The 26779-nt window shown below is 43.7% G+C and overlaps 3 protein-coding genes across 3 annotated transcripts; all 3 read right to left on the bottom strand.

The window, feature by feature from the left end:
- Positions 1-1452: 1452 nt before the first annotated feature.
- Positions 1453-3451, bottom strand: LOC107191836 (L-lactate dehydrogenase B chain-like). Its single transcript, XM_015580975.1, has 7 exons — positions 3398-3451; positions 3002-3119; positions 2595-2768; positions 2298-2471; positions 2061-2178; positions 1858-1981; positions 1453-1617 (listed from the first exon to the last, which is right to left on the bottom strand). The coding sequence occupies exons 1-7, from the start codon at positions 3434-3436 to the stop codon at positions 1453-1455; spliced, it is 912 nt and encodes a 303-aa protein (XP_015436461.1). The 5' UTR covers positions 3437-3451.
- Positions 3452-5081: 1630 nt separating this feature from the next.
- Positions 5082-7916, bottom strand: LOC107191998 (L-lactate dehydrogenase-like). The gene is made up of 5 exons (XM_015581171.1): positions 7879-7916; positions 6836-6965; positions 6292-6757; positions 5573-5814; positions 5082-5356 (listed from the first exon to the last, which is right to left on the bottom strand). Exons 2-5 carry the CDS (start codon positions 6959-6961, stop codon positions 5192-5194), a joined length of 999 nt encoding a protein of 332 aa, XP_015436657.1. The 5' UTR covers positions 6962-6965; positions 7879-7916; the 3' UTR covers positions 5082-5191.
- Positions 7917-20101: 12185 nt separating this feature from the next.
- Positions 20102-26650, bottom strand: LOC107193315 (L-lactate dehydrogenase A-like 6A). The gene is made up of 6 exons (XM_015582719.1): positions 26489-26650; positions 21523-21640; positions 21246-21419; positions 21001-21174; positions 20676-20917; positions 20102-20278 (listed from the first exon to the last, which is right to left on the bottom strand). The coding sequence occupies exons 1-6, from the start codon at positions 26648-26650 to the stop codon at positions 20102-20104; spliced, it is 1047 nt and encodes a 348-aa protein (XP_015438205.1).
- Positions 26651-26779: the final 129 nt, after the last annotated feature.

Below are 26779 nucleotides of genomic sequence, written 5' to 3'. Positions count from 1 at the left end.
CCGAGAAGCTGAACGCCTCCGGAGGACCGTTCTCGGAAGAAAAAGTGCCGTTCTTACGGCACTGTTCGCCGTTCGAATGCCGTAACACCGCGCCGCTGTCGCCTTACCTGACGATTCGAACGCGACATCTCGCGGCCGATCGCGGCACTCTCCTCTCACCTTGCCGTGGCCTAGCCTGCGGCGGAATTACGACCTTCTGGTACCATCCACCGGTCACCTTTCGCCATTTTTAACGCGCACCCGCCGAAGGAGACGCGCCCGTTGCATCGCGAGTCTCTGGCGCACCCATGACATCTAACATTAAGATTCTTTAATTATTGGGAAAAGCATATGAGATGTACTGAATGTATTGTACATTTCACAAGAAAGACTCTCGCTTCTTTAACGGGGGACCATTTCGACCATCCACAACTGCGTGGTCCAGTATAATCTTTGGACCTTGAAGAACATCCCCGATTCTAGTACCATTACATTTTCTGTTGTGTTTCCATTACTGTGTTTACACTGGTCCCACAAAGGTTGTATGTATGTTTGATATGATTAGAAAATGAAGAGGAAAAGGGTAGAAACGGACCTAGGGGATATTGAATTGTATTCAATTTAGTGAAAGGTTGTGTTATGAGGTCATCTAGCAATGTCCATACCATTGTCTTCATAAAAACATCAATTGGAAAATGGTACTACCTCTGTGTGGTACACATAATTAGTGTATCTACTGTCATTCATGCAGTGTAGTCTATTGCAACAATACGTCTATCTTCAATCGACAATATAACGTCATCGGTGATACTGGTCACGAAATGGTAACCAGTCTAACCTTTCTTAACCTTATTAATAGGCAAGTTTTGCCACGGCTCATTAATACCTATCTGTCACCCATACCAATCGATTACACCGCACAACCCGAGTTTAACTGGCTTAGAGTATTTTAAGCACTCGAACCGATCTAAGATCATCGATAACGTCAAGTACGACAGACAACAAGACGAGAGCACGATGACAAGTAACCGCAACGATGCAAACAGGCCGAGACGGAAAATTCTTCTGGGAGTCTCCGGGAGATCGCGAGATAGGTCATTGACGTCATCGACACGTCGAAACCGACATCCATGTGATTCACAAAGGTGAAAAGGAAAAGAGTCCACCAGTTGGCGCTCTCTGGCTTCGTCATCGCACGTGTTTGCCTCGTGCATTAAAAGCGGTCGTCGAAACGGCTGGGATCATTAATTCGAGGAAGTTGTCGCAATGATTCTCTCCCGATGCTGTGTGACTCGGGGGAAGCAAGCAACGGACGAAGAACAGTAAAATTTAATATCCGACGACATGATATATTTAAAGACGTTTTTCTTTTTTTACAAGGACAACATGGAACCCACAATGGAACGTTACGCTTCCGGGATGGTGGAAAGGTACACTTTTCCGATCGACGATTCTCGAGATTGATCTGGCTTCTCACGTTTTAACGTCCTTCTGCACGTTGTACACGACGTTCGCCGACGCCTGAAACAATTTCTTCTCCAACTCCGTAATACGCATTCGTATGATATTCGTGATCCCGTTCTCCCCGATAGTACAAGGCAGGGACAGAAATGTCTCGTGACAGATATCGTGGTGACCCTAGAAATTAGGGAATCTTATAATATATTTATAATACTCAAAGACTAGTTCTGAATTTGGTAAATCAGCATCCTTCGAAGTAATACTTAAATCTATTGCGTAGAATTTTCCGCAATCAGCACTTTAAAGGTTCCAAATTTCTCGTGGTGAATTTTATATCTCATCGATTGCGTAGACATACTGGGAAATTTTTATGCAATAGAGAATTTCATACTTGAACTTATTAGACTGATTTCATACTTGGATCATGGTTGAGACAGGTATAACCCTCTGCGTGTTGTTCAATATAGCGTCAACAATGTCTGCAACCGAAAGACCAACCGCCGTGTTCGAGTATCCCTTCAAACATCTCACCGTGGGACCTCTAAAAAATTCGAAAGATTCATAGATTCCTTTACTCCAAGGACCAGCGACTTCATCAAACGTGTGGCAGCAAAACTCACAGTCTGATGACCGCTCTGGAAACCTCGAACCATCTTTCGTCGTCGGTTTCCAGGCCGATATTTGGCAATATATCGCGAAACTGCACGCCCGCGACATTCACTCCGGACCAGAGTGGAACTAGGAAATGTTTAACGTTTAATCACGTAACGTTTGACTTTCTCCTCCGGTTTGGAAAATAACGAAAAATCAATGGTGCATGATCGATGTAGAATCATGGACAGAGTCGTTCGACTCACCTTGACTGTCCCCGTGCTCGCCGATAATGTACGCGTGAATCGAGCTCGGGGCGATCCCAATACGATCGGCGATCAGATAACGAAACCTCGCTGAATCGAGATGAGTTCCACTTCCGATAACTCGATAGACCGGTAATCCGCTCACTTTCCACGTTACCCACGACAAAATGTCAACTGAAAGTAAAAGTTCCTTTTCTAGTCCCGGGTTAGATATTGTTCGCGCGCGCAACGACTTCCCCCGTCAGGTAAATATTTTTTCTATTCCAAGTGAATTCTGTTCTCGACGTGGAACCGAACCTGGATTAGAGACGATCACAAAGATCGCGTTCGGACTGTAACTGATCAATGTGGGTACAATATTCTTCAGTATCTCCGAATTCCGTTGAACCAAGTCCAGTCGGGTCTCGCCCTTGATCTGCCGCACGCCCGCCGCCAGTATGATCACCTTCGAATTGCTCGTGATGCAGAAGTCTGAAACGAGAACCCACTTGTTGTCCGAGGTGATCGACAATCTGAAGGGAAAAACGATCGAAGACCATCTCTGGGTTGCTCAGTTACCATTGCCATTTTTTGGAATTGTTTTAAAGAAATAAAAATATAATGAGTGACAACTGACTCTGATTTTCGGGGATGTCTCTACTTTGTAGTGATCCAGATCAGACAAACTCCGACGGTTTTTCCCTCTGACTCGTGATTTTCGTTACCTGTGTCGTAGTCGATTCGCGGATCGCCAAGGAACACCGAGCCGTGGCAATAATCCATTCCCTCTCCCTCCAGCTTCTTCGGGAAAGCATCCACGATCGCGATATGTGAGACGATCCTCTACGAGAAACGAAAAGAATTACGTGCGTTCGTGCCATGGCTACTTTTCATCTTCCAGGGGTGCATCTGTGCAACCCGGCGGACATTAAGCCGGTTTTTTTCTAACATATTCCTCGACCTATTCGTATTTGCGCGCGTATTCGCGCCGTTTTGAATTGTCTCGTGCGACACGCGCGAACTTTCACTTGGGTTTGAAAGAAAACGTTGTGTTACTTGAACGTTCGATGGTGGTGGTCGTTAGGTATTCCAACAATTCGTAGGACGAAAAAGAGGCGTACCTGAAATAGAAGCGCGTTCGCGATCGCCACGCCGACCATACCGGCCCCTACGATCGTCACCTTGTGACAGCAATCCCCGACCGGCTCCGAGACTTTGCATAAAAGTTCCTCTTTTAGACATAGCGTTCTAAATAGAAAGACGAAGTATCGTGGAACAAGTTATTTTCTTTAGTATCTTGTACGTGGATGTAACTGTTGCATCGTCACATATGAAATGTCAACGTGTGTTACAGAATGGAACTTTAACTCTATTTTGTTTTCTTAAAAAGAATCATTTTCTTTTCTACAATATTGTTTAAAGCTTTCACCGTCGATCGAGAGCTCAAACGTTGTATAGCGCCGTTGAAAGGTGATCCCAAAGTATTAAACTCTAATATTCATTTATCTAATATTAAATATGCATATCTTTTAACATTCTGAGCTACCAGAAACACTTCGACCACTTCAATCAAATCATTCCAATTGTTTCACGATTACTGTGATAAATCTACTTTCAAACTTTCATTGTTCACCTCCACCGCAGACTTATTTCATCTATCCAACTCTCGGTACTAACATGACGGAACGTAAACATAGAAAACGAACGACAGGTTTCAATACTTTCGAATTGTATGGTGCTCTAAAATCGACAATACAATTTGATCATCGACATTCGAAGAGACACTTCATACGCGACAATCCGTTCCATGCAGAACGTAGGATAAGCTGATTGAATCCTAGAGAACGATGGCGCTTACTCATAACTGACAGCTCTCTGTAAATCGGATCCGGCCGTGGCGTCTTTACCGAAGTCCGCGGCGGTGATTCTCTTTGTCTTCTTACCGGCGAATATCTCGGACAATATCGTCGGTGGTAAACTTCGACGATGAAAGTTTCTGCGAAAGCTTCGTCTCGGTATCCGGCACATCGCCCACGTCACGCATTTTGGCAGAGAGGCAATTGACAGTATCCGTGAGAATAGAATCATTGCATCTGTCGCTTGACAATTTTGTAAATCACATCGCACAGGGATTGATTGACGGTTGTGACAAATAAGAGGACGCTGGTGATCATAACCCATTCAGTGATCCGCCATTGCGATTGGTTCGCCAATTGTTAAACAATCCATGGTTACAAGGTTTCGACGAAATACGAACCCTCACAAAAATGAGCACAGTAAATTGTAGTCGACGTACTGGTAATACTAAATTTATTAAAATACTCTTATAAACATACAAGAAATGTCACAATAAGAATATGCTCAGTATAAGGAAATATTAAGATTTTGTGACTTGCATACGAAACTCGTACGAGAATAATGTAAATCAGTCGGCATAAATACTTAAACTGATACGTGAGATTTTTCTTCAAATTTTCGAATACGCTTCGTGACAAAATAACGAATACAGTTCCGATCGATTTACGATTATTCTCCTTTTATTCGTCGATATAGCAGTTAATATTAAAATACTGTTTTTTAAATCACCGGGAAACCACGTAATTTCTCACAAAATATAAAGCTTCGTGGCAATGCACAGCGGTAATATCTTACGATTACACACACATATAGACACGTTACACCAACTCAAAGTGCAATTAGATTCGACCCGACACATCCGAAACACATTTCACAATGTTAAATACTCTTAAGTGTTCATAAGTTCTGTAACAAAAAAAATAAGTAACAAAACGTACGTAGAAATGATGGGTAATGGCTCGAGGAAAATAATACTTGTTCACGGATGAGAAACGGGTGAGGTATGCAATTCATCTAGGCGGAGGTATTACGGTAACACGCAAAACGAGATAATATGTCTAGAATTTTAAGCCTTCTTGAACTTTGCTCATCATCTCCGCTGAATTGTTCAACCTAGAGCGCTCGTCTTCCGTTAACTTTTGTTGGACTATACACGTCACTCCTCCTTCGCCTAAAGTGCAAGGCAGAGACAGAAACACGTCTTTGGTAATTCCGTGGAACCCCTGAAAATCACAAAATGCCATTCAAATCATTTTATCAATAATCCATTAATAGTAAAAAAAAATAGAACAACTTCTTTTGTTATTCGACATTCAGTGTAGTAAAAAGTTTCATAAATATACGAACAATTTTTTGAATTAGTTTGAACATTTCACTTCATTGGAAAATTGTCGTGTACAATTTTAGCGTAACGCAATGAATACGAGTTATCGACTTACGGTAATCAACGTAGACACCGCATGGACTTGATTCGAATTTCGCAGTATAGCCGAGGCGAGGTGCGATACGCTCAGCCCGATTGCCCACGACGTATAACCTTTCAGTTTGATCACCTCGTACGCGCTGTCGACTACTTGTTTGTGCATATTGCCCCATTGCTCTTCGTCCTTGTCGGTACCCACGTCTGGGTTCAGATCGCGCAACCGCACGCCGGCGACGTTCACTCCCGACCATACCGGTACTGAACAGAAATGCCAACAAAAGGTACTTTACTGAAAAGTGCCACATTCAAACACCAGATATCACTTTGAGCAGCAACAGAAATTACAATCGAAACTTTATATCTAATCACCTTCCAGCATAAATCAATATTCATCATTCAACGCAAATATTTTTTTATTTTATTATAAGTAACTATCATGCATAGTGACGATAATAACACAATAAACGTAGAGTTCACTTTAATCACATGGTTGTTTTTAACCGGAATAACTTCACAGTAGATCAGAGTAATTTAATACATTATAAGTGATGACTCGTTCAATAGACATGGGACTGTCCAGAACCTTTGTCACTCGAGTATGTATTCTTATCAGAGCTGACAGACTGTTATCAATCAACTGTTCAGGACAGTAAGGACTTATCGATCAATTATTCAGGAGAGTAAGAGCTTATCATCAAATGTTCAAAGAAAGGAAATTAATAAGTGAATGCGTACCACTAGTATCCCCATGCTCCCCGATAATCCATCCGTGGCAAGATGTGGGTGCGACATCCAATTTCTGCGATAGGAGGAAACGGAATCTGGCAGAATCGAGATTGGTGCCACTTCCAATCACTCGATTCTTCGGCAGGCCGGACAGTTTCCACGCCACGTAGGTCAGAATGTCTACCGGGTTCGAGACGATCAAGAGGATCGTATTCGGGCTATATTTGACCAGCTCCGGGATGATGCCTTTGAAGATGTCTGTGTTTCGTTGAACCAGATCCAGCCTGGTCTCGCCTTCCCTCTGTCTCGCTCCGGCTGTCACGATGCAAAGGCTAGAGTTCGCCGTTGCAGCGTAATTAGTACTGGCGTTGATTTTTGCATTCTTTAAGAAAGCGCTGCCGTGCTGCAGGTCCATCATCTCCCCTTTTAGCTTGTCCGCCATTACGTCCACTAGAACCACATCGCTAGAAACGTGCTGCAACAAAAGCGAGATAGGTTAGACGGATGTAAAATATCTGGTACTATTTTCAGAATGCTCCGGTCGAATACTTACGCTCGTTAGAATGCTAAAGGCGCAGGCCATCCCGACCTGGCCGACGCCGACCACGGAGACTTTATTCCTACCGGTCGAGATCGGTTCTATCACCGTGCTCAACAATTTGTCCTTCAAGGAAGTCATTATTCTGGAAAGAAATTGATTTCATTAGGTTTCCAGCGAATTCAGAGCAGGGAATGCGAGAATAGTTAAGTCGTATAAGGACTATAGTGACGAACTGTGGTCATTTTTCACATAAATCGCTCCGAGGCTTTCAAGTCTCTAGTCATGCCATGTAAATCACCCATCAGGTGACTGGTAATTATATGTTAAATATTTTGTAGCAAGTTTCGTTGTGGTGTGTCGCAAGGTCAAGTAATAACGCAAGGAAAATTAATCTGGCTATTGTTAAGATTCTGAAAAAAATAGAGCGCTGTTGCCTTCGTTTTCATTTGCAAATGTGGGTATGGCCTCTGTGGATGGGGGCCTCTGTTCATGGTTCACTTAAGGTCAAAAGGTCATAGAGGTAATTTTTCGTGCTATATATGAACGTGGGAAAACAAGACAAAGTAACGCATCTATTCGAATAGAAAAGTCATAGTCATAGCGTAATTTAGGACAGTCATTTGTTAGGAACTCGTTCAAGGACCAAAGGTCACGGAAATTATCCTCTGGATTACACTAGTATACGAATTGAAATATCAAACCACTACTGCAGCTATTCTTTGCTTATGAACTGTTTAAGATCAATTGTAAAGAAGAACGACCTTTCCTGAATACAAGCACCTAATTTCCAAGTACATACTATGTACTTTTAGGGTATCCTCTTGGACTCTCTCAAGGTTAAAAGGTCAGAAGGATTACGAACACACACAGTGAGTCTTCTTCACAATTACATTAAATTTTCTACACCTGTTTTCATCAGTTTTCTCAGTCACAATTTTCGAGTAAAAACTAAAATCAGTTCCACTAATGTTAATAAATCCGAACCTCTGCACTTTTTTCCCTCTTATTATGTACGAAAATAGACGATAGCACGAGGAAGTCCTGATATTCCCCACCTTATCAACGTATTTACAATTTCCACCGTGCATGAATGAATCACGTATAAGAGAACCGTGAGTAATACGTGGCTCGCGAGATGCCGCTACCTGTACGACAGGCACGTGTACCGCTGCACACCTGTACACGCCTCGCGAAATGCAAGTTACGTGGAAAAAGACAACGACGAAAAATACTGAATTAATTCGCCGTTGATAACACGAAGCAACACAAGGCAACACGATCAATCAAGTAACACCAATTAAGTAGCGTCCAACGTTACTTAGTTTGACCTAGTTTCTCTCACAACAAAGAACAAAGAACGCTGGAGGAACTAGTGCTTCCCATGACTGAACACATGGCCCGTAACCGTTAACTCATATACATATATCACACTATCTTCCGTCACAATAAATGTTCAAATAAAATACCACACGACCCACTTCTAATGTAATAAATCTACTACACTCTACATTCACTAACCTTATTTGCCTTTTAACTCAAGAAAAGAAAGAAAAACACTGATTACTATATAAGAGTTTGTTAGCCGCAGCAAGCAACGCGCACACGTCTGACTCTTCTGACAGTTCAGAGACTTCTGCCGGCTGAGGTGACCTTGCCCCCTCTTTTTATACTTCCCATAGGACCAGCGTACCGACGCTGACGAAACGGCCACTCGTCAGGCGTGTGCATCCCAGAGGAGCCTAAATTCGTTTTACCCCTTTCCCGCGAATTCGCACGGTGAATACGAGCTGTGTTATGGCTAGGCTCGCAACCATGCATACTCGTATGGATTGGAGCGATAATAGGGCGCGAAATCTCTCGCGTGTTGCAATTTTCCGGAATGAAAGTGACGCGCACGCGTCGAATGACGCAATCTTTCGCGTGCACGCGTTCATCGATCCAACCGACACTTTCTTCTGGATCCCCCGCCGGCTCGGCAATAAAAATCCCGTCTAGTATCATCCTGGTGTCTCGTTCTCGAGGGGACTAAAAATACTTCCTTCTGGAAAATTGTGGAATGCCATCGCCGTAGGGGGATGTTTTATTTCGATACGAAGTTAATTTTGGAGCTGCGTGTCTCATGGGGGCGTCGATTCGTAAAGGATCAAGGTATGAATCGCTAAAATGCAGATTCACGATTTTCGTGGTTTTGCGATATCATCCTTGTGAAATGACTTTCAATTTGGAGATAAAGAATTGAATGAAAAAAAAAACGCGTGATCAGTTTTTATCTGAGAGGAACGTCAAAGTTCAATTACTCTAACACCATTTTGATGAATTGATGAGATTTCGAAATTTTTTTGGGGCTCCTAATGACTAGCCCTTTGCACCCCACTGGCGTTTCTGCGGCGATACCGTGAAATACGAGCAAGTTGTGTTTTATTATAATGCAAACGAAACACTACGAATGAAATTTTTATTTTATGAATCTTATAAATCGTTGTTAGGAAAGCCACAGATAGACGTTTCGGAACAGACACACCAAATACATCTTTAGGATTCTAGTCACTTACAATAAAAGTGTTTTGGAGTGCAAAGAGCTACACTGCGGTTGTTTATGCATTCATAATGTTCCTTAACTTGGAAAATGCAATAAAATGAAGGCTTTAATAAAGTTAAACACTATTTACGTGTTATGACTAAAATCCTCTGATACAGAATTCAAAATTCGGCTTCATTTTAATTTTTAGATATTAGTATCTGAAATTGTAAATTTGCATAAACTTCCGCAGTCTACTAATGACAATTGTTATTACAACTTGAAAATGTTAATTAACTTTTAACCTCTGTGAGTCTTGGAAGTAAACAAACATGCACGAGCGCACATGTAGTTTATAGATTATCGACTGAATTCTTTTTGCTCTTCGAATCTTCACATTACTCAAGCGTAGACGACAGAGATAAGTAACATTTCAATAAATCTAATAACGTCCAATTTTCTTTTTACACTCTTCCTTTCGCAATCGATTGTCCGCTATGCATGTCAGACAGGACAGTGAGATTAACATATAAACAACGTTACCAACTTTCCGCGATTGCGACTGACCACAATGTATGTAACGATGTTGAATAATATTCAAATCGTGAGTTAACAAAATCATGATTGCAATACAGTGGGGGAATATCAGTATTATCTGTCAATGCCGGAACGAAGTTAACCTATCCACCAGCGAATATATTTGATCATTTACCTCAGATAACGTGTACAAAGAAAAACCCCACACGGATTTCTACACTGTCTCGATAAACTTGTCACCTTGCTTAACACCATTTCACTTCACTGCCGAATCACACCGCGGTATTAAATTTTGTCCATCACTTTTATCGTATAATCGAACAGCTTTATCTAACCGTATCGATCATGGCCTTTTAGCAGATACATTATCGACGCAGCATTTTACGCGACGCGACCGCACGCATTTTCCAGAAAATCGGATTGCTTCACGTTGCCGCGAATTTTCGCAATGTTGTGTCATTATTAATGCCTCGACTCGCGCAGACGTCCAGTGATGCAATATGGCTTCACGTGCTGGTAATTCGGCATGACTCTATACGTGTAATATACGTGTTCTCGATCACGATCCTTTTCGACGCCTCTAACTGGTTCTATTCGGTCTCTCTGTTGCTCTTGAACACACCTATTCATGGTCTTTCCCACTGTCGATCTCCTATTCAAATAAATGGATGTGTTCGTGGAGAGACGACGTGAGGAAAGACACGTCTTACCAATGCTCCCGGTTAATTCAGGCTGGTCGTAAAAGCGATTCGAATTATTACCCCGATCGAAAATGCTGCCAAGAACCACAAGACGCGTAAACCATGTGCTTCAACGTAATTTCATCGTTTCTGAACAGTCTCGCGTTTAGGTAGCATGTTTAGTGTATGTCGTTGGTGATGGTCAGTAGTGTTTTTATAGTAGATTTATTGGAGGAATAAAAAAGAGTCCAATGTCACGTATACCTGTATATAAGCAGAGACATTGTTTTATAGCAGAGTCAGTGAAAGTATGAAGACTATCTCGAGGTCATTTATTCTTTTTATGGTAGAATCAGTGAAGAAACAGAGATAGTCAAAGCTCAGTTACGATTTTACGGTAATATAGGAGGTACTTGCATTTCCGTAATATCATTAGAATTTTAATAATAACAGCAACAGATGAACTAACGAAATTCCAAGGCCACTAGTCGCTTTTAATTACAGAAACCACGTTTTACATCGCATACACCAATGCACCTTCCCTTACAATGCCATTTTTAATCTTTTTAATTGCTACCGATAATTTCCCTTTCTCTTCACCCAACAGCGCATAATTGCCCCGTCAATCGTGCGTAAAACATTCGAGGATGAAATGGACATTCTCGAAACGACGTCGCTCGTAATTACGTGGATTACCGTTCCGTGGCGCGTCCCGTTCCTCTGAAATTAGCGGGAAAATTAAATGGACGTTTAATAGGCAAATTAACTGACAATTCGATACGCGCTCGGCACCTCGGTTTACGGTTTAAGAGATCGGATCGACCGACGTCACGCAACAGGTATGTCGTGTCATCCGGCGAGGCTAACGGCTTCGTTCTGTCAAGATGGCGAGATTCTAATTACAAGGAAGGATCGACGTATGTATCGAGGATTAGCATAAACGCGTAAACGCGACTAGACGCACCTCCATCGCGACGGTTTACGCTCGATTTGCTAGACGTAATCCATTACGTTCGCCAGTTTCGCGGTGTAAATACAGCGAACCGTGAGATTCATTCCTTCGAGAGGAAGCTGTTATCGTCGACGATCTCTGGATCGCGGTAATTAATGCTGCGTCGCGTGCGCTGCTCGTATATTCCATTACGGAAATAGAACACCGGAACAATTTTCACATGCATTAACCGTGTGTGACTTTTATGTTACGCTGTCTAATGAAGGGCAGGGTTTATTTAACGGGGGGGAGTTGTATAGTGTCCTTGGTACCGTTAATGTATATTTATAGAGATAGAGTTATAGGATAGGAAGCATCGATGTATCTGGGAAGTTCAACATGCGTCGTAAATCGATCTAGAATATAAAAAACTGTTATTATAGTACGCCTTGGCCTTGCTGGAACTGTATTATTTATACGGTAATTCCGTTATATTTTTTTTATATTATGTACTAAACACGGTGTTGAAACGCACAGCGGGACATTTCAGAAAATTACTGGATCGAGTTTACGTTACCCGAGAATAAAATGACACGTATGTTTTGTTTATTGATGCAGCTGCAATCGAAATCTGCAGTTAAAAGGACAGAGATTATACTGCAGTTTGTTGTGATTCCACTTTCTTTTTACGCCACGTCGTTCCATATTTACTCAAGAGATACAATTTGTCCTAGATACACCTTCTCTGTAAGCAATCGTTTCTGATCCATCTGTCAACTTTAAAGTTGATAATTTCGAGGGCATTGAATTGGTTCAACATTATTAAGCGTATTCCCCGTTTCCTTTGTGACGCAATCGTCGTTTACCGGAGTGAAACATCGTTCCTCGAAGAGGAGTGTGGATACACGGTTGCATCAGCTTTGCATTTGTCTGATAAGTAGTAAAGTCCACAAATGTTTTAAGACTTCCAGGGAATCCGAAACTACACCGAAGATTTCGTCACACAGCAGTCAGCACCTGGACAAATTGTGGGCCCGTGCAATCGGGACAGTATTAAGGATCATCAACAAAATGGTAGTTACGGAAGCCCAGATTCTGCGGTTCAAACAATATTCGGTTAATGTTTCGGTTATTGTGGCGTCATCTTCTTGTGTTATAATTATGGGAGGAAGGATCACGGGGACCATAATTCGAGAGCTCAGCTTACCTTCGCTACAAAAACAATTCGTTGAATCGTCCGAGGGCTCATCGGACGTCATTTCTTTCGCGTCTTCGCGAAGTCCGCCACACCTTTGATCACCGTGACGCGATAACGAAGTGAAATAGAGACCTTTATATTCTTCAAGCTCGTCCATTGGACCTTCGTATGGACCGTAGAATGTAGAAATCTACACCCAAGTAGCACCCCCGTCGTTCTCCTCCGAGTAATCCGATAGACGAAGTGTTGAACTTCGCGAAACCAGTTCGTCCCGTACAATTTAACCCGTACTTAATTATAACGCTTTCCATTTTATCGCAGTGCTTTACGATACGGTGGCCCGATAATTATGCCCGCCGAACGAACGGCCAATTAGTACCCCGGCTAGGGGATCGTGATGTCCGACCGCGACCGTTTCTTCCCAACGAATTACAATATGATAAATTAATCGATCACATAATGCACGAAACCGATCGTCCAATTAGTACCAGCTTACGCAGCCGGGATTCTTTACGGACCGCCCGAACATTCTACAACGGTGACGAGTAATAGAACCGGACCGGATACGCAAATCCCTATGCTACTCGAACTCGCCAATTACGTTATAGCCCCGGTATCGGTTCCGCCAAGGATGGACAAAAAGGGACTCCATTCGAAGAAACTAATTACGTACCGCTCGCTATATTCCTAAGAATTTACAAAAAAAATCTACGTACCTTTCTGTGTGAACCGGATACTCCATGCAAACCGTTCATTTTCAACGAGCAAGCGATACAGACGAAAGGGTTGAAGTACGTCGAATCGAAAAAAGCGAAGGCAGGTCCCTTAGCTCGTATATAATTACGTAATTCGAAATTACACAATGTTGCGTTTCGATTGATGAACAAAATTTGATCTCCAGCAATGTTCCCATATCCTCAATGACCAGGGGTGGTCATTGCCGAGTGTTAAAAGCACGTGTACGCGCGTGCAAAGGTGAGACAGTATGTACACGCTAGTACGGAGTGGTCAGATATTTAATGGAGCAAACTTAATAGAATTTTGAATTTTTTTTATTGTTATTTAGAGATTTTAATTTACAGAAAATTACATTGCATGTTAGGTCTATTCTTAGATCTCGTCTGTGCCGCCAGCTCGCCAGTTCGCGTACCGTCGATGGTAAGGCGGGATCTAGCCTTTCGTGGATCGGTAATCCAGGATCCTGCTATAAATCAACGATCAGGGATCTTCCCCCCTTCCTAGCGCCGACCGGTTGCGCAGACGAGGAAATTGTTCTAGCGGAATTACTAGTCCCAGCCTCTATTATCCTCACCCTCGACCTTCGAGACAGCGATTTCTCGGGCATGCGATCTATGCGGGCTGTAAACATTACGGTACGGTGAGTTAGGGGAAAATGGAACGCGATATGTAATTGGGAAGGAGGATAAGAGGTGTTCTGTAATGTATGGTGCATATTTGAAGGATGGGCAGAATTATTTCTGTTTTATATATGTATTTATACTAGGATTGAGTATTAATAGTAATCAGTGATATATTTTTTTGTAATAATAATAATGATTTATTTACGAGTTCACAGCCTTTTTAGATACATCGAATTTTCGAACGTATTACTTTAACCCCCTGCACTCGAAAATTCCTAATTCCCTGTAGATTTTGTCCCTTTAATGGGAACAATCGAATGCATTGCAGAAAACAAAATTACAGAATTTGGCAGATTGCTAATTACTTAGAGAAATATCTTCTTTTCCATAGCAATCTCCTACTTTCGCAATTTCACGGCAACCAAAGTCGCGTCTCATGCCGATGGTCACGTATCATATTAAGGGATGCAAGACTATCCCCATCCTGTACATACGTACCATGCATCGCGGCTGAGGTAATTACCTCCGCGAACGTATATCTATAGGGATTCGATTACGCGGAGATTTTTTTTAAATACCCCCGTGGGGAATGTGCAATTGTAGAAGCTGATCGAGGCGAGCCCTCCTCGATTAACGTTTCCATCGCGTGATCGGTAATCTCTGAAATCGCAATCAACCTGTTTTTCGAAAACAACCTCTCTCTCTTCGCTATCTGGCACCAGTCCTTAAACTATATAATCCTTAAAAACTAATGAAAACCGATCGGTCCTTGCAACAAATCCGCCACAAAGATCGTACAGCCCCGGTGTTCACCGTAATAATTCTCCCCCAATCAGCGCAATTAGAAACAGCAGGTGCGAACTATTTCACGATCCGATACGATACCGCCTTCGTTCTAATAAATCTTAATTAATTTGCGATAGAGAGTCCAAGTTGGGATGGAAGAGAGAAAAAAACAAACGAGGAGAATGGGTGCATTGCGTTCGGAACCAGTCGCGAATAACTTTCCGCGTTCCTCCCCCCGGAGATCGGGCGCGCGCGCGCTCACGCACTCGTTTCTCGGTTTTATCGTCGGGGGACAAGTGTAACGAGAAACGAGTTTCGACCAGGGCGAAACACGAATGCACGGATCGGGACAGGAATCGCTTTCGGACAATCGGCCCGACGTATTGGCGTGATTTCGCGCCATTAATCTTTTCCAACCTCGACAATTAACCGGCCGCGGGGCTAACGCAATGCCCCGGCTATTAATTACAATCAACGCTATTTCACGCACAGGACCGATACGACGTTTAATCTCGAGGACCAGGGGAATGCCATCGTTCCGAATTCGTATCGACACTTGGGTCCCCCTCTGATCATTGTCGAACTGAAAAAGGTTACTCTTTGCTGATAATAATTATTGCCGGTAACGCACGACTCGACCGTTGACCGACTTCCTTCGATAATGGTCAACACGACTGTTGTTCGTGGAGAAAAATGAACGGGAGTAACTTTCGAATCGAGCGGTCGTGTCCCCTGTTGGTCGTTGTAGAGTGTTGCACGTGGTTCCTTCTGCGCACGAAAGATGGCACGATTAGGATGATTTTTTTCTTGAATGCGTTGAGTTTGAATTTATGGACCTTTTATGGTTTTACATTAAGGTGCGTCTTTAATGAGATATGTAAATGTATCCACTTGGAAGAAGGTGGGATGCATCTCATTAGTATAAATATTTTTACTGCGTTTTTTGACACCCAGGTGGGTTCTTCTTCGCTATAATATAGCTTGAAGTATATGATAACATACTTCAGAATAACTCGATCGCAGACCACATGGATCAGATTTGTTGTTTTCTTTTTTTCTACACTTTTTACCCGCTGTATGTAAACGAAGCTCACGTTCTGTTTGACTCTGCATATACCATCACAATTGACGAGTTATTTTGATCCATTCTTAAATGACTATGCATACCATCTATATAGATTCTTTATTGTTCATAATATATCCAGTACCCATCGTAGCCCGTCTTCTCGTTCATTCGAAGGTGGGGAAAAGGTCACGGACCGGTGGAATCTCGAGGAATCAAGATCGAGAAAACCGTATGTAAAGTAGAATCAATTAGTACTAAATGTCGAGCGGTCTGATTTACGAAAATGAGATTCGGAAACACACGTTGCACAAGCGAGAACTTTCACGTTAAGTAAGCACGGCTGTTTCGAGCCGCTCTTTCCGGAAGATACGATCGGGGTGATGCTAAAGGCTTACTTAAAATATTTGTCACACGGCGAGCACACGATACGCAACCGCGGCGCAGTTATTATGAATTACGAGGCCCGCTCTGTGAAATCCAGGCACCATATATTTGATTTAATGAGGTAACAAGTGCACCGAGACGTATAGCAAGAACCCGAACAGGTAATTAATCTCACCCCGATTTCTACCTGGGGTTTGCTTGGACGCATTCTACTTCATTTAAAATGACATCTATTTCGGAACCCGGCTATGCCCTGTTCGTTAGCCCTCAACGGAGGACGCAATGTTCTTCCGGCGAATTTGATTTGTTATTCATTATTTATTGCTTCCTTTATGCGCCGATGGTACATCCCAATTCTTTTGGAACACCATTCACGACCTGTTTGCTTCTTGAAAATTTTGTAATAAGCTTTAATAATAGACGTAATATTACGTTATCCTTATGACGAGTATAGTATATGCAGGAGTAATAATGAAAGGAATATATTGATTCTGGGGGAAAGGATGATATAATAATCGCAGTGCAAAAGACGAGGTTGTTATTCAATTCGACGGTAATAAACCTTTCGCTTCAATTCTTAACGGGAATATTATTCACCATAAATTGTATATCAGCATTATCATCCATGGTAGTACATATAGTAATTGGAACATCTTGAATCTTCTGAACGCAATTCAATAATACCGTTTTCATCTATATTTTCATTTCCAAAATTGTATATTACTCTCTCCCATCAACCCTCATTCAATTCCCTCAAAAACTGTCGCGAAATAACTCTATGAAACAATCTCATTTAACACAACCAATGAAAACACGCACAATTGACTCAAAGCTGAATTAAGATCGTGTATATACAACTTAATCCTGCCCACACCCAGTCCACGCACATTCCCAGCGACCAGCAAGAGCTCTCTCCACTCCAGTCCTAGTATGCATAACGAGGACCACCGAATCCCCGATTCCTTTTTCCTTCTATCTACTTTTTTGTGGTCACCCCGACGGGGTTCCTTCTTCTCTTTTTTTTTTTTGTTGGGGGGATTAATCACGGCAGCGTAGAATCCTCCGAGAGCTGCCGAACCGAGCAACAGCCCAATCGCGGCCGATTGATTCACGGCCCCCGGGGTCTCGTCGGGAACCAGGAAGGATAAGGTAGAAAGTGGCGAAAGAACAGAGAAGGAGAACGTGGAATCGCGGTGTTCCCTCGCTAATGCACGCGTCGAGGAGGGGAAGGAGTGAGAGGAGCGGTGGGTGAGGCGGGCCCCTCGGTTCGTTGATTAGCGGATATCTTAATTACTGATTGGCCGCGCGGACTAATTAAATCGTAACTCAATCAGGACCCCACCCCATTCGACGCAACCGCCTGCGATTTTACGACGACGGCTACGAGCGGTTTAGGATCCCCGCATACACATACATACATATATGTATACGTGTCTCAGTTTGTTGCATAAACGATTCTAACGCATCGGGTATTGCACCAGACCGCCGGGGCCCCGTTCCATCGGCTCGCTAAGGCCCGTGTCTCCTTTTTACTCGTACACGCGCTCGCTTTTTTCCATCGGCCTTCTCCGCTCCGGCTGAACCGAAGCTGGCTCGAGCCAGGCATTATGTCGGGATGGAATAAAAAGTACTGTAATTAGTAGTACCTACCGCGGTGTCCACGCAGGTGAACGATGTCCTACGGATCCTCCCTCTTTTCGGGACCCATTCGTCCGTGATGCGAATTTTCCCCCGCTTGGGCTACCACGAAATTAACTTCCGTGGGGTTCGTTGCCCCGTAGCTGTTGTGTTTCTATCTGTATTGTTTAAAGATAATAGTATTGTGGGCTGTTAACCCTATCGTTACTAAGGGTGAACCTATGTCGAGCGTTCGTTGTGTATTATCGGTGGCTATAATCCCAATGAAGGGCCCCAAGTGTCCGACTTCGATTTTAACAGGGTTCTGGAAGATGACAGTGTACAGGTTTCTGATGATTTATATTTGTGGAATATTAGGTGTAGACACTCGATAATTTTACAGATATAACAGTTAAAACTTATCGAAGTACAAGGGTGTTTCGCTGGTAAATCGGAGGTCCTGGGATCCATTGGGGAGGTCATCCTGGCCGTGATAGACAAGCAAGACCTCGTCAAAAGGCAGTGAGGCAGACGATCCGGGTTGACGATTGAAATTCGAACACGTTTTGAAAGTCAAATCGCGTACGGTCGCATTATGTCGGGCTGAATGTGCACGAGTGGAATTATGTCATTAGATCCATAATCAGTCGCCGCTGTATAAATTATGCGCGCGGGGACGCGTCATCGAGATAATACAGAAAAATTGCTTCATCTCGGAAGCCGGTGGTGGTGGCCACGAGATGAAGACGTTGTCGGTGCGTGCCCCGTCGTTATTGGTGTGGCTTCCAGCCGCAGGAAACCCCGTTGTCTCCTCTGTTTCTCTCTCTTTCTTTCGTAACGCACATTCGTTAGCGTGGATAATGAATCACCGACGCGTTCCCCGTGCTCCTGTCGCGAGAGTTCGACGAGATACCGACGAAGAATTCGCCGTTGGGTCGGTCGACGACAACGCCGCGTATAGGGTATCCCTCTTCTGGTACAGTCGGGCCAGTCGTTTCGAGAATACGAATCGAGAAAGAGAAAAAGAGGGAACGTGGCGGAGCCATTAAAAGCAGCAGGTACTCCAGCTCGCCACTTGTCCCTCTCTCTTTCGTGCATTCCTTCTCGATGCAGATTTTCGGCACCATCGTCTCCCCATCGGCTCGATGAAGTTTTGACTCTGTAATTGTCGTAATGTATCATCGCCGATTATTTCCTGGCTTGTATACCTGCAAAAAAAGGAGGCCTCTTCTTCCTGCGAGTCGCGCAGTCCTGAAACATTGGAATCGGTATGGTACTCGTACAAGATAGGGCTTAATTTGTGATACAGTCGAAAGTAAGGTGTTTATTGTTTTTTTTTTTCTCTGCGCTGGTATATGTGTCCATCTTCATCCTCCACTTTATAGCCCGTTGGATCTACCGATAATTGAAGCTGCTTCGGCCGTATTACAGACATCGTGCCCGCTTCTGTTCTAACTCGACGTGACTGACGGTTCCGGCAGGACCTCCCCGAAGATGCTGGATGACAAAGAACCTTTGACAGTGGTGTCGACGCTTAAACATCCTAATTGATGCCCCGACTGACAGAGACGGAGGGGCCGGGTATCCGGGCGCGCAGCCCCGCGAAATTTCATAACAAATCGGCGTATCGTTGACGGTCGCGGCTACGAAACTGGCTGTTCTTTATGTATATAATAGCGATCGTTTTATCATCCGGATCGCCTACGGCGGGACGTTTAACCGCCCCGTACCATCTCGCCAATTAATTACAGCCGGTTCGCATTAATCTCGGCAAATTGGCCGAAATCGTTCCAAGCGCCGCGGCTCGATTTATAGCCGCTCCCCTATTCATTGGCCCTGCGCAACAATAAAGAAAAAAGAAAAAAAAAACAGATCGATTTGTAAAACAAACACGCCTTATAATCGTGTCGCGTTCCGCCATGGAAACGCTATATCCACCGTGGCTCTCGTGGTTTCCGTGAAATCCCTTAACTGATGCAAACAAGCACATAAAACGATTCGCGATATCATCCGCGGCTCGGTTTTATTTTCCGCTCCGACCATCCCGTGACTCTTCTTGCGCCGCTGCGTGATGAAACACGATCGAGATCGCGCGCCAAGAAACTGCCTCGTGACTTCGCGAATTTCTTTTTATTTTAATTCCGCAACGTGACAAAATTGACGAGGACAATTTTGGGAGGTTCCGAGGTGGATTTCCGCGTTATTGGAGAGCTTGGAGTATCGATCTCTGCGTCTCGTAGATCGACCGGCAAGATGCCTCCGTGAGCTCTTGCTCCTCAGGTGTGTAGGGATGACGTAAAAAGGATTGGATCCCGTTTCGGCCGACTATACAGGGCAGGGACATGTACACGTCCTTTTCTAAGCCGTGTCGGCAACCCTGGGGAAAGGTGAAGATTGGTTTACGGGCTTCGTTACACGTGTCGGTGGGCTTGTCGAGATAAATGAAACCGGTAAAAGTCCGAAAGCTAAGAGTTCCTTTGGTTACTTGTTGATACTTTCGTGCCTGGCGATGGTTCTTTATCGAGCAATCGAATCACCGAATTTAGTTTCTTTTTACGGCGTAAATTGTCGTGTTATTTAACCGTATTCGAACTGGGTATAGGTACTAAATTTACAGAATCTATCCTACTTGTTGAATCTATTTACTAACTTCACGGAAATTGTTCGATGAATCTGGTGATTCTGTGTAAACTAACAGAACTACAGAATCGGTTGATACTAAATAAAGAAGGTAGTTTAAATAAGAATAGGAGAATTGAATTGTTTCGAGTCACCTTTAGATAAGCCGACACAGTGATGCAGATACACGTGTTCCGAACAATAGCGTCCACAACTTCAGCGGCGCAGATGCCAATGCCCCAGCTCCGATAACCCTTCCTGGCGATAAGATCGCTGTCGGAATCGACGACTTTCGTGTGCAGCTCGCCCCAGGATTCAGGATCTGTTTTCATTCCGATATCCTTATTGATGTCCTTCAGCTTGATCCCCATTACCGACACCGCGGACCATACCGGCACTACATCCATTCGTGTGAAAACGCACGTTGAAAAATGTTGAAATGACGAAAAAACTTTATGGAACGAGATTCAAACTAATCACCCGACGTTGCTCCGTTTTCACAGATGACAGACGCCTGCACCGCGCCCGCCGAAATTCCAAGCTTCTGCGCGATGAAGTGCTGAAGCCTGCAGCTGTCAAGAAACGTCCCAAGCCCGATCACCCGTTGCGGTGGGAAACCTGAAAGCTTCATGGCTGCGTACGACAATATGTCCACTGTAAGGTAGGCATTCCATCATTACACTGACGCGTGCTTAACGATGTCGAAAGTTATGTACGGTAAATACCGGGCGTCGTTACGATCAACAGCACGCTGTTTGGTGCGTACTTGCATACGTTCGGCACGACATCCTTGAAGATCTCGAAATTTCGCTCCAACAGGGAGCCGTTCTCTTGATTGTTCGTTGACCTGTCGCCTACCGTGAACACGCAGACTGTCGCGTCCCTGGCCATAGAATAATCTTAACGGTACAAAAATTAAAAATTACAATCTCTGATCGTCCTGTTCGAGATTATACAACGGTTATTATAGAATCGATATCGAGAATAGTGAATTATAGCCACCTTTTGTCCCGATGATCCTCGGATTACCGAGAAACGCAGCTGCGTGGCTGATGTCTTCCGCTTCAGCTTTCGCCAAGTCCTCGTTTAGGTCTATGAACACCAGCTCGGATGCCAGACGCTGCGGTGATCCAGAGGAGATGCGCGGAGAAATGAAGATTATAAAGGGTAATTAACGGGGCAACCGACCAGCCAGTGGCTCGGGGGGCCGGGAGTCATTACGCACTCGGAATAGTTACGCAATCAAGACCCCCAGGAATCGCATTAAGACTCGACGCGCGCGGGCGCAATCGATCGCGGCATTCGAGCGATCCCTTAATGCGAGGGATCGTTAGGATCTGATCGTCTCGGTTCTCGACCAAGAGGCGGCTCTTTACCCGGCTCCCGTTGTAGGGCATCAAGGGCGGACGAAAAAAAAGATCTCGATTTTTCATGCGATCCGGGTTTTCATTTGGTAAAGAGCCACGAAGGTATACGGTAACTCGATTACTTTTATAATGTATAGGATCGTTCGGAAAGTTTGTAGAGTTTCAAGCACAGTGTTTTCATTATTTTTTCACTGGACGAAGGAAAAACCTTTTTATTTATTTTCCAAGTATGGATTGAATTTATTTACAGTACAAGATATTCGTAGTCTTTTTTTATGAAGAATACCGACGAAACGTATGGCAAACATAAAGTCTATTTTCATTAAGTTCTATTGGACTTGTAAAAACAATTACTCTGACTGGAAAATTAATTAATCTTTGTTCAATCAGATGATTATTCTTTTAGATTACTAGAATATTTTTCATAGAAACACACTTACGAATACTACGAACTTTTCTAACAACACAAAATTTTTGTCTCGACTTACTAATTTTAGAGTAGATATTCTAAATATCAAACTTATGTTATTTGTTATCTGCTGCTTAATGTCCAGAAAAAGATCGTTCCTGTTTCTTCTTAATAGGTTAGGTACAGAGTAACATATACTTTTCCATCGTCTGACATTTATAATCCCCGAATATCATCCGTGGAGCTGTTGTAACAAGCTTCCAAATGATTTTCTTTTCGACACTATCTCTTCCCATCATCGAGAATCCATCATATTCCCTCGAGATACTTTTTTTTTCACCATAGCCGACACAGATTCTCGTAACGTTGCTCGGCTCCAGTAATCATTCATAATCACAGTCTAATTTGACCCATGAAAAATAATAGGGTACCCCTTCCACTAAAGGGGGGGAAGAGGCCACGTGGGGCCTAGACGCGAGTTCCCGTGGTGAAATAGGCTCCTCCGATGGATGCACGCTTCTTCACTTTCGCTTCCGCGCGAGCAGATGGACACATTTTTCTCTGACAGATGGTGCTTTCACACGTTAAGAGAAACCGGTGCGCTGCTACCGCACGAAGAAAACGGCTTCTTAATATATTACGTTACGCCCTTGTGCGTCCAATCTGTTATTGTACACCGCTTAATCACCATACTTCATCAAGCATGACTTCCGCAGCATGCATAATATCCCCCCTAGCTGATGAAGTTTCCTCGCAGGGGCCACAGTTCTCTTTCTTCTTCTTCTTTCGTGTAACCACTCCTACCCCTCTGCGTCGCTCGTAATACCCTCGTGACGATATTGTCTCGGTAATTAACTTACAAACTCTTACTATATAGATTGTAACGAGATTTTCTTTTTTAATGATCCGTGACCGATGATAACCGACGAAGGGGAGAAAGTGATGCTAGACAGAATCCTCCAATGGCAGGACGATTCAAGCGAAACGAGCCGCCCCGGTGTTACGTAATGACTGTAATTTGTATTCTATCTGATCGAAAGCGAGTGGTGTTTTGTTCGGTGCGCAGCTTCTATGTATGCCTCTCGTGAGGTTCTAGTTACCTAGGTCGATGGAGAGACAGAGGCGTCTTCTTGGTTACCTTCGTATACTTTTCCACCTCATAGAGCCACGATTCACAGGACACCGAAGCTGCGAGACACTCGATCTGTCGCGGCGTTTCATTATTCTATCGGTGTGTTCAGCTTTGATATTTTATAAGTGTCTTCATACGTCCACAAGATATTAGATATTCTTAATACTTGGTTCACATGGGGGATCAGTTAATTAAGTGAATCGAACGGGATCAAATCTGTCGCGTTGGTGTGTTCACGAGTGTGAGTAGTTGCACTTGTCGAGAGTTTGATAGACGGACGAATCTCCTCTAGGTATATTCTAGTGACTTCGGTATAAAGACTTTAAAATTAAATCAATTACGATACTGCACTCTTGGTAAACTCTCCAAAGTAGAACATCTAACCAGATTATTGCTATTTTTACCACTTAGCTTCAATTATTCATCATCATTCGACCTATCAATCTATTAACTGGTGAAAGCGGTTTACCACGTCGTTCATACGCGTCTTCATCCTTCAGCACTTCACGTAACTAATGATTCATAGATGTGGTCCTAGTGAAAATTACATTCACCTCGCGTTCACAGCGGCAAAAGCTTCGTCTTCTTTCGTTTTCATTCCTCCTTAATTATGTCCGCATAGATGATCGTGATCGCAGTGAACAGCCGGTCAACAGGTTCAAGCTTCAAATTTAAATTATCCTCATTTGTCGTTACAAAATTGCAAGCAGAAGCGCGCACGAATAGCAAGAAGGGAAGAGGACAAAAAAATGGGGTTATCTCGAAACGAGATTTGGAGCAGGCAGCGGCCGCGGGGACGGGCGGCGGACTCTTCATCGTCAGTGCCGACCTGCGAGATGGTTTGTACGATTTAATGCGGCCCGACGGACATGACATGTTACAACGGCCCGTGGAACGGACGAGAACAAGAAGAAGATGAACGTCTTATGCAAGTACTACCGAGGGAACTTGGGCGTAGTTGGTCCGCAAGGTGGACAGTAAAGGGCCTTTGGAGATGGTACTGGAACGCTGGTGCCTCCTGCGATCATCTCGTTGATGCGATCTGCCAAGCAAGATGGGGGAAGGGGGGCGACCGCACGGTTCACTACCTTGTTCTCGTTTTCTTTCTCACCTCCTTTTCCTTGTTCTTCCGCGACCGTCCCTCTTCGTTCTTTCCCCCGTTGCGGTCCATCCGTTTTCTAAGGACGGCGCTTATTGGCACCAACGGACGAGAACTTTTTAGGTTTTCGTTTAACGAGTTCGATGACTCCCCGACGTTGACCCCCGATTCTTCGAACATTTCTAAACACTTATTTCGCGTTAGAGATTTGCAGGCGGCGGAGATTAACCTGTTGATACCTCTTCACCGTGGCAGTTCGTAAAGCTACCAGGGCGGATGTAATGACAATTCAAAGATAGGTACCATTTTTTGGGTCTACTGATTAGAACATTAAAATCAAGTTGTTAACGTGGTGGGGGTATAACGGTATAGTACGATATTGCTGTATCTTCATCAATTTGTTCGAGGACATCGTCAGTGAACGCTAATAGCGTTCTGTTCTTTCATACGGAAAATTAGTGAGCGGTGCAATTTAAATAATACCGTTGAATATTCTATTCCTCAAAAGCTACTATTACGCGACTTAACTGACGGAAACGTTTCTAAGTAATAGCGTCGTCATTTGCATCATAATTTCGTCCAAAAAGGACTCTAATAACGGTCAGTTGCGTTCTTATGTTCGCGGCTTTTATAGCCTCCTCCCATAACGATCTACGGAAACCGAAACCTAAAATTAAGTCGGCCACGTTCGTTGCCCCCTTTCGAAATGTGTCGACTGTGCCTTGGTTTACCCAGTCGCTGTATTGTTCTTCCGCCGACAGTTCACCCTATTTCACTGTAGTTTCCTCCACAGATTAATGTAGCAATTACACGTAGTTGTATTTGTGTCAATTAGGTGATTCATCTGTTCAACCAGGTGTTTTAGGTTACTCTATGTCCAGAACACCCTAACTCCCAACAAGGGTTCATTTTTTCTACGTAATGTTACCGGTTAAACAAATCACGGAGTACCGTAACAATTTACAGATATTAAAATATAGGTTATGTTAAAGTTTAGGGAAGGTGGTTGTGGAATTTAACCAAACCTTCTCGATTCGGCTTCAATTGCTACTTCCGCGCTAAAGGAAGCACCGGCGAACGCACGAAAAAGGAATGCTCGGATGAGCGACCGCGATAAGGACAGGGTGTCCCTGTGGACGGGTATGGATTTCAGCTTTCCTCCTCGGTGACTAACATAAATCAGTCCTGGGACAATCCTGCGGGGGCGTTCTACGTGTAAATGCTCGCGTTACGATCCGATAACGAGCGAGAGGAAGCACGTTCCTCTTCTACTTCTGTCCCATCCCTCCCTTCCTTCTTCTCCTTTTACGTTCCGATCTCTGCCCTGTTCCCGTAGCCGAATTCCCTCTTCTGGTCTTTCGTGAATCATTTGCATAATAGCCTTTTTGATCCGGCACACTAACGAGCCAACATTCAGCCCTCGTTCACCGTAAACGTGCGTATACGAGCGCACACGTGTAAATGTGGGACCAAGTCGGGCCATTCCGTGGACTACACCCGCCCTTTATCGACCATGATCCTCGAAGACATCGTTCGAGATCCTCGAGAGCCGAGGCGATGATTCCTTTTTGGACGACTACGGATCACGTGCTGTATTGATCAAGTTGATTCGCAATCTTTGAATAAATGGTCATTACCCATTTATCCAGAACTGTTCGTTGTATTTGTCACTGATAATAGCATATAATGGTAGATTAAGTGGTTTAAATGGCGTTAAATTTGAAAAAAGCTTGAAATGAGACGTAATACTCTGGGTCTTCATAAGGAGGAACTTATAGCTTCAAGTCCTTCGTATGGCAATAAGAGGCAGGATACTATCATCATTTAAAAGACATTAGACGATTCTTAATGTCTCGACCACTTGCATTAAAGTGATATCATACCACGTGGCATGTTCAACGACTAATTCGAGTAAGATTGGAGCTGAGGTTAGAATCGAAAGTGAGACGGTTTCCACGAACCTTGAAGAGTATGGCAATCCCGACAGCGACGCCGGTGTAACCGCTGCCGACGATGACGATCTTGACTCGATGGCTGTCCGCGTAATCCTCCGCTTGTTTCGTCAGCAAAAACTTTGCGGTGTTCCCGGCGGTGTCGTTCGCCTTCTTCTTCGCCACGGACATCGTCAATGAACACGATACTCACAGTCAAGCTTCTGCATCACAAGAATTTGAATATACCCGAACCATGTCAAGTTTTACAGTTTTCATGTAAATAAAAAATTTCACAACATCGAATAACCAAAGTGACAG

Source organism: Dufourea novaeangliae, unplaced genomic scaffold, assembly GCF_001272555.1.
Source record: "Dufourea novaeangliae isolate 0120121106 unplaced genomic scaffold, ASM127255v1 scaffold7, whole genome shotgun sequence".
In the NCBI taxonomy this organism is placed as follows: domain Eukaryota; kingdom Metazoa; phylum Arthropoda; class Insecta; order Hymenoptera; family Halictidae; genus Dufourea; species Dufourea novaeangliae.
The sequence above is the reverse complement of the archived record's forward strand: the minus strand, read 5'-3'. Positions and strand labels throughout refer to the sequence as shown.

Excerpts from the sequence above, each read along its gene's own strand:
- LOC107191998 (XM_015581171.1), bottom strand. The coding sequence starts at position 6,961 with ATGACTTCCTTGAAGGACAAATTGTTGAGCACGGTGATAGAACCGATC. Across the intron at positions 6,758-6,835 it reads CCTTTAGCATTCTAACGAGC|CACGTTTCTAGCGATGTGGT; the intron begins GTAAGTATTCGA and ends CTTTTGTTGCAG. Across the intron at positions 5,357-5,572 it reads CGGTGTCTACGTTGATTACC|GGGTTCCACGGAATTACCAA; the intron begins GTAAGTCGATAA and ends TGTGATTTTCAG.
- LOC107191836 (XM_015580975.1), bottom strand. The coding sequence starts at position 3,436 with ATGGTCGGCGTGGCGATCGCGAACGCGCTTCTATTTCAG. Across the intron at positions 3,120-3,397 it reads CGAACGCGCTTCTATTTCAG|AGGATCGTCTCACATATCGC; the intron begins GTACGCCTCTTT and ends CGTTTCTCGTAG. Across the intron at positions 2,179-2,297 it reads CGAGCACGGGGACAGTCAAG|TTCCACTCTGGTCCGGAGTG; the intron begins GTGAGTCGAACG and ends AACATTTCCTAG.
- LOC107193315 (XM_015582719.1), bottom strand. The coding sequence starts at position 26,650 with ATGTCCGTGGCGAAGAAGAAGGCGAACGACACCGCCGGGAACACCGCA. Across the intron at positions 21,641-26,488 it reads GGATTGCCATACTCTTCAAG|CGTCTGGCATCCGAGCTGGT; the intron begins GTTCGTGGAAAC and ends GGATCACCGCAG. Across the intron at positions 20,279-20,675 it reads CTGTGTCGGCTTATCTAAAG|GGTTGCCGACACGGCTTAGA; the intron begins GTGACTCGAAAC and ends ACCTTTCCCCAG.